The sequence below is a fragment of the Centrocercus urophasianus genome, unplaced genomic scaffold (genome assembly GCF_019232065.1).
Source record: "Centrocercus urophasianus isolate 14NV4802_14NV808 unplaced genomic scaffold, USGS_Curo_1.0 seq_34, whole genome shotgun sequence".
In the NCBI taxonomy this organism is placed as follows: domain Eukaryota; kingdom Metazoa; phylum Chordata; class Aves; order Galliformes; family Phasianidae; genus Centrocercus; species Centrocercus urophasianus.
Window position 1 is genome coordinate 367,860 of NW_024884911.1, and position 14,028 is coordinate 381,887.

The following is a 14,028-nucleotide window of genomic DNA, read 5'->3' on the forward strand; positions in this document are numbered from 1 at the left end:
CCACTGTGGGTCTGGGGCACTCCCTGCAACATGCCTTTGTCTGTGAGAGGTGGTTTTGGCATACTGGAAAAATGTCTGTGTGTTTGGGTTTCCATGTGCTGGAGGCTCTGGGTGGCTTACCCTTTGCTATGGGGGCTGCTCGGGCCGTTTGTCCACCCGAGATGAGATCACTATCAGTGCCTGCATGCCCCTTCTCAGCATCCCCATGGGATGGACAGCACTAGACTTAACAAAACGTGCCCCTCTTCCTCCTTTCCTATGTCACAAAGACACATCTCTGAAACTAGAATTTCTGAAGAAAAATCTCATAGCCACAGGAGGGATATTTCCTTCAAGTATTCTGATCAGTTTCCTAGTGATTGGGTCCAGTAATAAAACTGCAGCTGCTCTAAAAGATTTTTGGCTTGAGCAAGCTGGGCTGTTAATTGGTACAGACTTGTCCCAGTGGCCACTGGAGGTTCCCCTGTCAGGCCTCTTCCTGCAGAACCAGAAGAATGGCATCCAAAAACATTCTGGTGTGTTTGGAGATGTGTGTCGTAGTGCTAGAGCTGTTTAAGCCTTGTTTTCCTGCAGATTCAGAGTCATGTTGGGGTTTTGTGGCCCACACCAGGGTGTTTGTCTGAGGGCTCGTGCCTGTGGGCTGCTCATGGCAGTTCGTACCAACATTGTGGCACTGAAAAAGAGGCAACCTTGAAACAAGGGGTTCTTATTTTTGCCCCTGCTTCAGGTGGACTGGGAGGCTCTAAATCATGAAGTTAGAGTTGTTCTGCCAACTGCTGGTCAGTTGCCGGAGGGGTTTTTGTGATGACTTGAATTTGAACTTCTTTGAACTAAAAATGTGCAAATATTCCTATGCAGCCACAAGGGAAAGTACTGCAGTCTGCTTCTGCGTGCCATGTCTGGATAGGTTGTCTGGGGTACGAGGTGTCCGTGTAAAAACTCATACAAATCTCAAAGTAACCCAGCTGGAGATTCCAGCCAGGCAGGGAAGAGAACAACCTGGGGCATGGCAGGAGATCTCATGGAGAATAAAAGTAGGATTATTATTCCACTCTGTAGCAACTATCCTGAAAATTTGGTCCTGTGGAGGCCAAAGGATGGTTGTAGAAGGGCTCCTTTCCCTTGCTGTCTGTTGCAAATCTCCCAAAACACAGCCAGAAGACAAGAGCTTGGGAGGAGACACTGATTTATTCTGCACAGGGTGTGAGGTGGGATATTCCCACAAATCTAGTGCACAGTCTGTACACTGGCTTCTGCTATAATCCAATAAGTTTTCATGACTCACCTATCTAATATGTAATGATAGAAAAAGAGGGAATGGCCTCAAGCTGCACTAGGAGAGGTTCAGATTGGATGTTAGGAAGAATTTCTGCCCCAGAGGGAGGTGTTCCATCCCCCAGAGCATTTCTGTGGCCCTCCTGTGGATGTGCTCCAACAGGTCCCCATCTCTCATAACCGCTCCTACCTAGTGCATATTCATAGGATTACGTACGTACAAGGCTACATGACGTATTTGAATCTTCTGAGCTCACTTGGGACCTTCAGTGTTCTTTGGTGGAAGTCTGGGGAGGTGTCCCACTCTTTGGTTATCCATGGGTGCAAGAACACCTCGTCCCTTCTGGCTGGCCGCTGTCTGGGACTTGTACCTCCTCTGGATGGCTGTCCTTGTTCCTTATTTACGGCACCCGGATCTCTGAAGAGAAGTTCCATCACAGGAAGGTTGTTTTTCCGCGATAAGGAGGACATCTGGAACTTAAAGCTGTGCTCGAGCCTTCCGCCACACAAAAATGTTAAATAATCGCCTTCTGAGTCATCTGCCTTTATGATGTCGGCTGCATTTCCCGATCTCATCCCCTCCTTCCCGGGATCAGCCGCGAGGTCTCAGCTTCCCGGAACGTTTGTTCGGCGGATCGAGTTCCGGACGGACAGAACGAGCGTCGGACCGCGCCGCGCTGGGGGACCGGGAGCGGACGGACCGCGGCGGGAGAGGGGCCGGCTGGGAGGCCGGCTGCCATGTACGCGGGGCTGCAGGAGCTGGGGGTGGCCAACGGCGAGGATCTCAAGGAAACGCTGACCAACTGCACGGAGCCGCTGAAGGCCATCGAGCAGTTCCAGGTGGGGCGGGTTGCCACGGAGACGGCGGGGCGAGGAGGCCCGGGTGGCGTCCGTGCTTTGTTTTGGGGTGAGAGGGCCGCGGGTGGTGCCTGTGCTTTGCTCCGTGCTCTTTTGGCCCCTTTTTTAATTATTATTTTTTTTAGTAGCCTTTGCTGACCGCCTCTGTCCCCCGTTTGTGTTGGCAGACAGAAAATGGGGTCCTGCTGCCCTCGCTGCAGTCGGCCCTGCCCTTCCTGGACCTGCACGGCACCCCCCGGCTGGAGTTCCACCAGTCGGTGTTCGACGAGCTGAGGGAGAAACTGCTGGAGCGAATCTCAGCCATCGCCTTGGAGGGGAAGGTGGAGGAAAGGTCTGTAGGCTGGTTGGTTATGTAGGCTGGGAGGAGGATTTAATGTGAATGTTATCTGCAGTGGGCAAATGGCTTCTGAAAAAGGCTTGAGGCTTCTGGAGGCTCAAGTTGCAGTGTTTGAGATGACTTTTGCAGTTAAATGGTAGTTAGAGTCTCTTGGTCTTATTTGTTTTCAGGTACAAGAAGCTGGAAGATCTCCTGGAGAAAAGCTTTTCCTTGGTCAAGATGCCTTCCATACAGCCTGTGGTAATGTGTGTCATGAAGCACTTGCCCAAGGTAAAACTTCTGCTTAGGCTGGCCTGTTCAGTTGTGTCCATGGTGGTTTGTTCTGTTGCATCTCTGTTGTACAACTTCTCTTGTCTGTGCTGTTGGCTGGGCTGCAGGCTCCAGCTGCAGATGCTCTGCAAGCATCAGTGCAACTGACTGAATATTTACTGGACTCTTGTGTCTGGATAACAGCTTGATACGCTCATTGAAAGAGCATTTTAGTATCTCAGAATCAGGTGAGACAATTTCCCGATCTTATTCAATACATGTGGCTTCCTAAAAGTAGTCAAAATCACTAGTAAGTGAATTTTCCCATAGCTGATATGAAAACTTATGGCAAGCTGAAAGATTTTTCAGAAGGTAATTAGAAGGATACAGGATAGAGGCTCAGATTTGCGAAACAAAAATTTCAAGAAGCAGCTTTATTAAAAGCACTGTATTGTACTTAAGGTAATTACCAGGCTGGATGGGGCTTTGAGCAGCGATCTAGTGGGAGATGTCCCTGCCTATAGCAGGGGGTTGGATCTAGATGATCTTAAAGGTCTCTTCCAACCCAAACCATTCAATGATAATTGATTCACAGTGAGGTGACGGAGCACTGGAACAGGCTGCCCAGGGAGGTGGTGGAGTCTCCTTCTCTGGAGATGTTCAAGACCTGCCTGGATGCCGACCTGTGCGACCTGCTGTAGGGAACCTGCTTTGGCAGGGGGTTGGACTCGATGAGCTCTGGAGGTCCCTTCCAACCCCTACAATTCTGTGATTCTGTGATTCTGTGATTCAGAACTGTTCCTTTCGTAAGCAGAAGAGTTCTGAATAACCCCAAATCTCAGTGTCATACATTTAGAGAAAATCTTTTGTCTTCTTAGAAAGGAATAAGGAAAAAATCAATGTGTTATTTGCTTTTTTAAAAAGTTAAATTTCTTTGGATTGCCTTATTGCTACTAGAGTAGGGAGGGCAGAAGATGAATCTGTGACACTTTATTTAATTACATTGCTATGTAAATTACCAGGTTACCTGAGATTGTGATTTAGATGTCTTCTGCAGTCAGTTACTTGTTGGAAAGTCAGGCAGGTGAGGTTCTTGACATGGAGGTAACTGCTCTGTTGATCATAGGTGCCTGAGAAGAAGCTGAAGTTAGTAATGGCTGACAAGGATTTGTATAAAGCATGTGCAGTGGAGGTGAAGCGCCAGATTTGGCAGGATAACCAGGCTCTGTTTGGTGATGAAGTATCTCCACTGCTGAAGCAATATATCCTGGAGAAAGAAAACATTCTCTTCAGCAACGATATTTCTGTCCTGCACAACTTCTTCAGTCCATCTCCCAAAGCAAGACGTCAGGGAGAGGTAAGAGAAGGAAATCTCTTACAACGTGCTTCTGAATGTTGTTCAACAGCTTCCAGTCAACCTCATCACACTGTGGAGTGTTCATTTCACCCATCCAACTTTGCTACTGAAGCAGATCAGCCACTGAGATATGGGCCATTTTGTCTTGATCAAAGCACCAGGAATTATTTTAATAGCTGCTCGATGCTGTGTAATTATTTATTAATGTTCATAGCTGTCCATGAACTTTAAACATTTTCCTTGTTGCTTATCCTGGCAATATTGCTCAGCTGTCCTGAAGCCTGAGCCTCCCTATCAAATCAATTTGATTATCTTAAATGTCTTTTATTGTTGTGTTTGTTGTTTTTGTTGTGTGGGGTTTTTTTTGGGTTGTTTTTCTTTTTTTAAGCAGGACAGACAGACACCAATTCCTTAATATTATTTTTAATGGAAAAGAGCATTCGAAGTTGTAGCTGTGTTTGTATTCAGAAAAGTTACTCTTTAGGTGGAATTGTATCAGCTCAGGTGGAGCTGATCTAATACTGCTGCTGGGAGGGCAGGTGCTGCACCTTCCATCCTTGCCAGTTGCTCTGGTAATATCAGACCCTTTCATGAGCTGAGTGCATCATTAAGTGCAAATAAAACCAGTAAGTGGTTTTCCAAGACGGTGAGTTGAATCTGCTCAAAGATGAGGTAATCAGGACCAAACAGGGCTGGATTTCCACTGGCAAGCTTGATGTGGGAGGGAAGAGCATAGGTGTAAGGAGTTGGTCTCTCTCCTTTTTGGTAACAGTAAGTCATTAGTAAGTCATTAGATTGGCTCAGCTGTAATTGGTCATTTCACCTCATGGAGCCCTTGCTCCAGAAGGGAAATACCAGAGTTTCTGTAAGGATCTTGCTGTTGAGAATGTAAAGGAATTGCAGTGATAAGGCAGCATAATTAATTTAATTTCAGAGCACAGTACCTCTTTTACTTGAAGGATATAGTTTAGATCTGTTTTGCTCTCAGAAGCCCACTTTTAGTGCAAGTGCTCTGCTGTTTCCTTTTTTGCACTGCAGTCTTCACCTTTGTTCTCATGTCCTGTAACCTGGAAGTAGTTAGAAATACAAAAAGACTTCCAAAGAAAGATGAGCTGCTTTCCACGTTTTATTAATTGCAGATTACATAATTTGATATCAGGTACTGTTTCTTGCCTTTTGGTAGAGCTGAGCAGCTTCACTTTACAAATGCTTCCTTTTTTTTTCCAAGAGAGCCAATTTTGAAATTCCTGGCTCTTTCAGTATGGCCATGAAAAAATTGATGATTATGAATCCTGGGTTAAAATAGCTCCTTTTAAGGAACTCAGGTTAATGTGGATGGTTCAAACTTGGTGAGTCATGTAAATGCAGGAATCACTTGCATTTTGTGTGTGAAGTCACAGTATCTCTTGGTACTGAGTGCATGTTTTTCCACTTTGGATTTAGGTGGTTCAGAAGCTGACTCAGATGATTGGGAAGAACGTGAAGCTCTACGACATGGTGTTGCAGTTCTTGAGAACTTTGTTCCTCCGGACAAGGAATGTGCATTACTGCACGCTGCGGGCAGAGCTCCTGATGTCACTGCATGACCTGGAAATCAGTGAAATCTGCACTGTTGACCCTTGTCATAAGGTATCAGTCATGTGGGGCAGATGGGAATATTACTGCAGAATTGTCTGTTTGATCCACTCCTGTGATACCTGCTGCCCTGCAGGACTTCAGGCCATGACTTCTCTCTGAGAAGAGAGTTCAGCCCTTGAATCCAAAAGTCACCTTATAGTCCTTGGAACTTCAGGTGAAAACTCTGTCTTGGTTAACCAGCAGCTTGCTTTCATTTCAGAACCCATGAATGATTCAAATTTGTGGTACTTTCACACCACTGGGGGAAAAAAAAAAAAAAGAGCTAGCCCCAGGTTCTTAATCAAAGCTTGCTCTCCTTCCCGTTGTGCTGGTGTGACACACTCCATCTGTCAGTAAGCTGTGTGTGTAACATGAAATACTTTGAATCTTGAGTTATAGAAACATGAAGCTATTAAAGTAATGGGATGTGGTGGGCAGTGTTAATGTCACATCAGGATCTCATTACTGGTCCTTTGCCCATAGTCAGGATTGTTCCGATCTACAGGAAAGCTTTTTTTTCCCCTAATAATGCTGCTAAGCTTTGGGTGTATTCAGCTTACACAGAGTATGTCCTGGAGTGATGATAAACATTACTGCGTGCTCTTTAATGTTGTCTGATCAAGAGTCTCAAAATCAGTGTATAGACAGTGACTGAACAGAAAAAGGATCATTACTGTTCAAGGTGCAGATTGTTGTTGGTGATCTCATTTTGCAGAGACTAGTGAGAAAAAATAAGCCACGATGAAACATTTCAGAAAGTTGAGCAAGTTTTTCTTTCTTGGCATCTGAAATATTGAGAAAAGCTTAGGTGTTTTCTTAAGGGGGGAAAAAAAAGTCAAAGGCAAACCCACAGGTTTAGGTCAGGGAAAACAGTTCACTCAACTGTCTTTCCATTTTAGTAAGAAAGCAGAAACGTCTCTACTTTTAATAAGCCCTACTCACAGGGTGGAAGCAGTGGAACATTGGCTAAAAAAAATCTCATGTTCTTACTATTAAGTGATGTAGTTTCCATGGCCTTACCTGCCAAGGAATACCTGCCACAGAAGGGGAGGAAGTGACAACAGTTTAACTTACATTGGAACTTCTGACCTCTTTTTGAGATGTTTTTGTATTCAAGCTCCTTTGTATTTGTGATCAGCTTGTTACCATACCCGAGTACATTAACAGAACTGTTAACTCCCAAGGTTTGGAGGTCATTCCAAGCCTGTTTTCCTTGATACTGTGTATTTTACTGCCAGTCTGTCACTGTCATGAGCATTCTCATTTTCTGAGTAGTTCACGTGGTGCCTTGATGCCTGCATTCGGGAGAAGTTTGTGGACAACAAGAGAGCTCGGGAATTGCAAGGCTTTCTGGATGGAGTGAAGAAAGGACAAGAGCAAGTTTTGGGGTAAGCTGCTTAGGCCCTTTATTGATACACTGCAAATTGGGTTCCAGTTGTCACAATATGAGACGTAGTTGAGGTGTTAATTCTTCCCTAAAACCAGCAGGCAGTCAGTAGTTCTTCTCCATGGTCAAGTGCAGCGCATTCAGCAGCATTACTGCACCAGAGCATATTCAGACAGCTTCTGGCCAGAGCCTTGGTAATGCTTCAGTTACCTTGAGTAATTGTCGCAGGTTTCTCTGTGACCTTGTAACTGTGTGAGCTCACACAGCTACACTTCAGCTCTGAAGACCTTTGGTAATTATTTTCTTTGGCTCGACAGAGCAGGTTATCTGGAATCACATTCATGACGTTTTCACAAAGGCAGGAGAAGATTTGTGGAATGGAAACCTGTGGGTAATAAAAGACAGGAATTTTATTGTGAGTTTTATGTTACAATAGTTAAGATATTGTTGCCCATTATCACAGCAGTTTCTGGTTTTGTGTTGATTTACTGCACGTACTACTCTGACATTACATCTAGCAGTTGACAGGATTACAACAGCACTGTTCTGTGTTCAGTGAGGCACATCTAAGAAGCGAGTGTCCTACAGCTGGGTATGAGACTAGCCTGCTGCGATGGAGTTAGGAGTGGTGTGCATTTATTTGACTCGTGCCTCTTCTCTCAGGGACTTGTCGATGATCTTGTGTGATCCCTTTGCCATTAACACCTTAGCCCTGAGCACCATCAGGCACCTGCAGGACCTCGTTGGGCAGGACACCTTACCCAGGGTGAGTGTTGCAGCAAGCGTAGCCAACGCGACCCCTAGTCTGAACTGAACAGCGGTCATCAGCAAACAGCTGGCAATGTAGAAGAAGTAGGATCAAGTTTTTAAATGCATTTGTAGGTTGAAATAAGAGAAGTGTAGTTCTGGCTTCCTGTTTGTATCAAATACCTTTGAGATCTGCAGGAGTGCTGTGTGGAGGGAGGCGTTTTGGAGCAATCTGAAATAACCGTGAATTCTTTGTATGGCCCCTTCTGTCCTGACAGCTGTGTATGTACACCCCTACTTTGTCCTTCCAGCAGGGTACTAAACAGCAGCAGCCTTTATTCCCTGCCGTGGTAAATGTGATGGTTCATCTGACACTGGTCTGCTCTGTTGGCTGCAGTACAGTGCAGTTCCTGCAAGTAGTGTCTGCAGGAGGCAATTCAGTGGAAAGGGAAGGAGCCCTACAGACATCTGACCTGTGTGAGGCGTTTGCTGTCTTCATCTCTGAGCTGTCAAATTTCAGTGTTGGATTAAATAAGTTCTTCTTGGCAGTTTAAAATTGAAGATTGTTTTGGTTTCAGGGCAGAATATAAAGGCAAAAACTTGTTCTTATGCACACTTCTTACTTCTGCTGAGATGATTTGATTCATCCTGTCACACTGTATTTCAGTATCCTGATTTGGTTGGACACCTTAAGAGCAGTGTCCTGCTCAGATTGCCTGCATTCTTCTTAGCACATTATAGAATGCCACGAAGAACAACTCTCAGCTGTGTGTTCTTCCTGCAGCTGTTTGATTCCCATTTTAGGAATCAGCTATCAATTTAATTTGAGAACTGAATGCCTCTCCTGTTAGTCCAGGAGGGCTTTGAATGTAAACCACTGCTTCCAGATAAATACTTGTATGTTAAATTGTGGAAGATCAAACTAGCTGTTTTTTCCCCTCTTTAAAATTCAAGGAAAGCCCAGATCTGCTGCTGCTCCTTAGGATGCTGTCTTTAGGACAGGGAGCCTGGGACATGATTGACAGTCAAGTCTTCAAGGAACCAAAAATGGTGAGCTTTCTTTAGATCTGTTTCTTATTTGATGTACATTGTTTCCTTGATTTAATCCTCAAGTCAGCTTTCTGCGTATTTTTCAACAAGAGCTTTCTTCAAAGAAGCAGTAAGTGGCCACTGCACAGCAGCTCAAATGGGCATGCTGGGATGCTGTAAGCTTCGTGTTTCATTTCCATGGATGTCTGCCCTTACTGTTTCTAAGTTGAACTGTTCCTCTCTTTAATTCTTTAGCCTACTGTGCTGTGAATCTGATGCAGTACTGTTTTCTGTGAAGAGAAGATGCACATAAATACTTTGTCTTGCTACTCTAGTTATGCATTGATCTCTGTCAGTTTAGGGAATAAAGAATATGATTTGTAAGTGCTGTTAAAAGCAATGGTACCATCCTCAATGTGCAGAGCAGTGCTTGCTCCAACGTCTGTTGGAGGAGGTGCTACATCATTGTCCAAAGAAAGCTTTTGAGCAGGGCTGGGTGAAATACAGTTGTCCTCATTTCCACTGGATCGTGTGGAAGTTTCAGGGAACTGGGTGTCTGAAGGCCTGTTTGCAGAAGCGCAGGGTGGAGCTGATAACATTGCCTCAGCATTTGTTACGGTGCTGTGGAATTATGAGGTGGTGTGAACTGATTGATGAAAACATTCTCCTTTTTCCTCTCTCCTTCCATCCCTCTAAGGAAGCCGAATTGATTACAAAGTTCTTGCCTATGCTGATGTCCTTTGTGGTGGATGATCACACGTTCAATGTAGATCAGAAGCTGCCCTCGGAGGAAAAGGGGCCGATTCCCTACCCCAGCACCATTCCTGAGGCTTTCACCAAGTATGTAATCTGTGTTCCCAGCTACTTTTTACACATTGGTCTTGTTACTAAAGCAAAACGTGAAGAAACCACTCAACACTGACAGAAGAAAATACTGTATGTGGTAAAGACTTTTTGGGCAGTAAGATTTAGTCCTGGTTAATCAAACCTGCACTTCACTTTTAGTGAAATGGGTTTCTACCATGATTCCTCAAATGAAATGTATCTACATAAAGTATGTATCTTGTTTGACCATTTTACATCAGAGTGAATATGAAAGTACTTTGTAGCACTGTTTTCAAATAGTGCTGAGTCTGTAACTCTCCAGGCAGTGCGTGATGCATGCTGAAGTGATACCATTTCATCTGAGTGCAGCTGGATAAGTGCCCATGCTATCTGGGGAGTGCTATTGTGAATCTTATTTTACATCTCTGTCACACAGACACTCTCTGTTGATAACTTATCACTCCAGGGGCTTCAAAGAGATAATTAGAAATCCTCTTTGTGTTCTCTCATATTCAGATCTTGCACTAATTTCCAGCACAGTTCTTGTCTGTATGCCATGATCTGGAGTACTGAATCCCACTGGTTGGATTTATGTTTGCTCTGTGACAGAGCTGATGTTTGACCTCTAGGAATCCATAAAACAAAACACTGCTGTGCTTTCTATCATTGTAAATTACTGGAGCTTTTTTTAAAACCCTTATTAAATTTATCACTTATCATTAATGCTATTTAAAATGTTCACAACCAGATCTAACTGTATAATTGTGAGATAATGCAATGCTTGCTGAATGGTAGAATTTTCCTTGGCTCTGACAGCGGATTTAGTGATGCTCGTTATCTGAGTAGCTGTTTTCCTGTGGCTCTGAGGTTAACCATTGCTGTAACTGCTTGATTCCTATCCAACACTGTTTTAACCTCTTCTAAGAAAAAAAAAAAAAAAAAAGATTTATTTTTATTGATTAAAAAGCTTTGCTCCTTCTTTAACAGATTCTTGCAGGAGAACAGAATAGCTTGTGAGATTGGGCTGTACTATATCCTTCACATAACAAAACAGAGAAACAAGAATGCTTTCCTCAGGCTCCTGCCAGCACTAGGTGAGTTTTTGTCTTGGCTTCTGTTCTTCAGCTGCTTCCCTTGTCTTGGAGACCCAGGGGTCAAGTAACAGTCTGAAATGAAACTGATTTCAGAGACAAATGCATATATTTACTTTTGCCTCCTCCTGTGACTTAATTGTTAAGCCCTGCAGGATTACATGTTTGTTTTTTGTCTGCAATTAGGATATTTTTTCTGCTGATGTGAGAACTTAGGGGTAGTGACTGAAGGTCAGTAGACATCAAAGGCTGTATTAGCAATGGGATTAGCTGAGAGCTTTTACGAATGAGACTGAAAGATAAAAATGTAGGTGACTTAATTCTGCAGCTGCTCACAGTAATTGCATGTGGCCAGATATTTTTTGAGACTTGGGTTTGTGTGCTGGAAAAATGTGGAACAAAACAAGACCAAACACAGCCCTAAGTTCCTCCTGGGTTTACCTTCTGAACTGACCTCTCTGGGTTAAGTTGTGTGAAAGTTCTGCAGCACGCTTAGGAACTGCAGCTCCCAGCAGTGGGGTGGATTCCCCACTCTCCCTGTTACCCCAACAGTTCTTTGGACCCTTTGCTTAATGGGCAGCTCACTTAGATGGGTGACTTTTTCACTGGTAAGCAGTTTGCATCTGTTCACTGTGGGGTCTGAGGAGTGCAGGGAGGTGGTTGTGGCCGTGAGCACAGAGCTGTGGAAAAGTATAGCAGGGGTCCCCGTGATTCTGACAGCAGCAGACTGCTCTGTGTGACTTCATCTTGATGGGAGACGTGGGTTTTCTTCATATTTTTCTCAGCTCTGCTCCTCAGGTGGAAGTTCACAGCCACCTGCCTGGGCTACCTGTTGTAAAAGCCAGTAAGGAAAAGTTTTCACGGAGATTTCAGCAGGAATCTCTGCTGTGCAATCCAGGTTTGGCACAGATTTGTGAGTCTCAGTCTCTGCCTTTTTATGTTGTGCAGTTGAGACGTTCAGTGACTTGGCCTTCAGTGATATATTTCTGCATCTGCTCACTGGTAACCTCACACTGCTGGGTGATGAATTTGCAGTTGAAGAGTTCTGCACCGGTCTCTTCGATGGCTTCTTTCTCACTGCATGCTCAAGGTAAATCTGATTTTCCTCAGAGGCAGTGAGTTTGTAAGAGAACTGAGGGAGGCTGTGCTTCTTTGGACTGTTGTTTAACGTTTCAGCAAACTCTTCATGTACAGTTGAAATCATTAGTCTGCTGCCTTTTCTTTTAGGAGAGGTATATACTGTGATAAAGTTCTTAACAGCAGAATTGCTAAATGTTTCATGTTGGTGTTGATTACCTGAACCATAATTTGTTATTCTCAAGTTGGAGTTAGAAAAGATAGCATCCTTCATGCTTTGCAGTGGCTGTGAATATGAAGCACTAACTGCAGCTCTTTGCTGTAAAAGCTGCATGGAGAAAAAAACCCGTTTGTTAATTCTCTTAAGCCTGTGTGGTTTAACTGGTGGCTGTCAAACCAGATCTAATCTCTGGAAGGCTCCCCCAAAAGCAGTTTGCTCCTCATAGGATGGGGGCAGGATACCCTCCTGTGTGGTCATATGGCTCATCCAGCACAGCTGAGGGAGAGAAATTGCTGCTCTGTGCTGCAGCCTCTGCTTAAAATCTGCCCCAATTCCCTGTGGTTGCTACAGTTAGTTCACCCCTGTTGATTGATTTAGATGCATTAGCTGGAGATCCGAGGCAGGGGTGGCACTTTGTAACAGGCAAGCAACTCCTGGGTATTTTGGAGGATTACAACAGAGCTGTCAGTCCTCAGTTGTTTGCTATTCTTCTGGTAGCATTGTTGTAGCTTTCTCATTCTGTAGGCCGTGTTTGTGTGTAACTGTTTCTCTGCTTTAAACTTGCTTTTTTTCAGAAAGGAGAATGTACACAGACATGTACTGAGATTGCTGCTTCATCTGCATCACAAAGTGGCGCCTGCCAAATTAGAGTCTCTCCAGAAGGCTTTGGAACCCACCAAACAGGTAATGAGAAATGGAAAATTAATTGCAAATGAAAGCATCTGCATTTCCCAGACCTTGCTTAATGGAATGTGTGCTTTGTTCAGTTAGCAGCTTTCCAAGTTGTCTTAATTACTTGCAACTTCCTCGTTCTGCATTGGTTTGTGTTAAAACATGGAGGTTAATTGTGTGTTTAGTGCTGTAGTTCATAGCAGCAGAAATGAAGTCTGACTCTTCTGGTTTTCCTTTCCCTAAATCTCTTTCTGCAGAGTGGGGAGGCTGTGAAGGAGCTTCATAACCAGCTCACTGAGAAACTGGAGCTTCGCAAGCCCAGTCCTGCCGAAGTGACTGAGACTCCCTCCATGGAGCTGCCCTTGCCCACCGTGCCCACACCAGCCTCACGCTGAGCTGTGTTTGCATTGCAGGAGTGAGACAGCGAAACGGGCCTCGTGCTCAGCAGCCTGAGGGCGCTGTCCTGCCTTGTCAACGGCTGCCCGCAGGGTGGAAGCAAAGAATAGCCACTCAAAAAGCTCTCTGGGGAAACGCTGCGGTTTACCCAACTGTCTCTTGCTGGTTAGAAAACTCTGTATGCAGTGCATTGCAGAGGTTTACTTTTCTTAAAGGTAGCTGAGTGAGTGTCTTGTAGATCTACTTACAACTGACTGTACAATTTTTTTTTTTTTTTTTTGAAAAAGAAAAGGCATATTTTTAAGCTGTGCATCTTGTATTCTTTATTTCAGGAACTTACAACTGGCTGTCTAATACATGGCTGAGCAGATAGTGTGAGCTCCTCAAGGCTAACCTGGTTTTTCCTGGCTGTTAGTGGGCTCCTCTGGGTCTTTAGAGGATAAACTCAGCAAACAAATGTCAGAGGAGATAAGCTCCACTGATGTGATTTCCTGTTTCTGTTTCTAGCAGTTTACTTCATGGTAAAACGTGCTGCATTAGTGAGGGACGTCCACCACTGTCACTAGACCAAGAAGCAGTGATCTTGTGAAGAACATCAGAAGCTGAATCAGTCCCCTGCTTTCCTTTCTCTCCCACTTTTTCCAAAGAAAGAGCTTGAAATGAATCTTGGCTCCAGTGAAGTAAGACCTGAATGCTGGTAGGGTTTGGTGTAGGAAGGGTGAAATAGTGACTGAAAGAATAGCCTGTTCTCCATGGCTTGTCTGTGTTTGCTGTCTGTACTGTTGCAGTTAATTCCTGTTGTGCTTTTACTGTTGCCTCAGTGTAAATATCAGGCAGAGTATGCAGGAAGATGGATTTGGGAGAAGAATGAGTTGTGTGAGCTTTACAAGT

At 44.4% G+C, this 14,028-nt stretch overlaps 1 protein-coding gene across 1 annotated transcript; it reads left to right on the top strand.

Annotated features, from left to right (window-relative positions):
- The first annotated feature begins 1,504 nt into the window (after positions 1–1,504).
- On the top strand, positions 1,505–13,441 carry NELFB (negative elongation factor complex member B). Its single transcript, XM_042831031.1, has 14 exons — positions 1,505–1,509; positions 1,872–2,115; positions 2,301–2,464; positions 2,641–2,740; positions 3,846–4,076; positions 5,520–5,705; positions 6,969–7,081; positions 7,744–7,846; positions 8,782–8,877; positions 9,554–9,696; positions 10,669–10,775; positions 11,721–11,862; positions 12,645–12,753; positions 12,999–13,441. The coding sequence occupies exons 1-14, from the start codon at positions 1,505–1,507 to the stop codon at positions 13,134–13,136; spliced, it is 1,881 nt and encodes a 626-aa protein (XP_042686965.1). The 3' UTR covers positions 13,137–13,441.
- Positions 13,442–14,028: the final 587 nt, after the last annotated feature.

Excerpts from the sequence above, each read along its gene's own strand:
- NELFB (XM_042831031.1), top strand. Across the intron at positions 5,706-6,968 it reads CTGTTGACCCTTGTCATAAG|TTCACGTGGTGCCTTGATGC; the intron begins GTATCAGTCATG and ends TTTTCTGAGTAG. Across the intron at positions 7,082-7,743 it reads GGACAAGAGCAAGTTTTGGG|GGACTTGTCGATGATCTTGT; the intron begins GTAAGCTGCTTA and ends CTCTTCTCTCAG.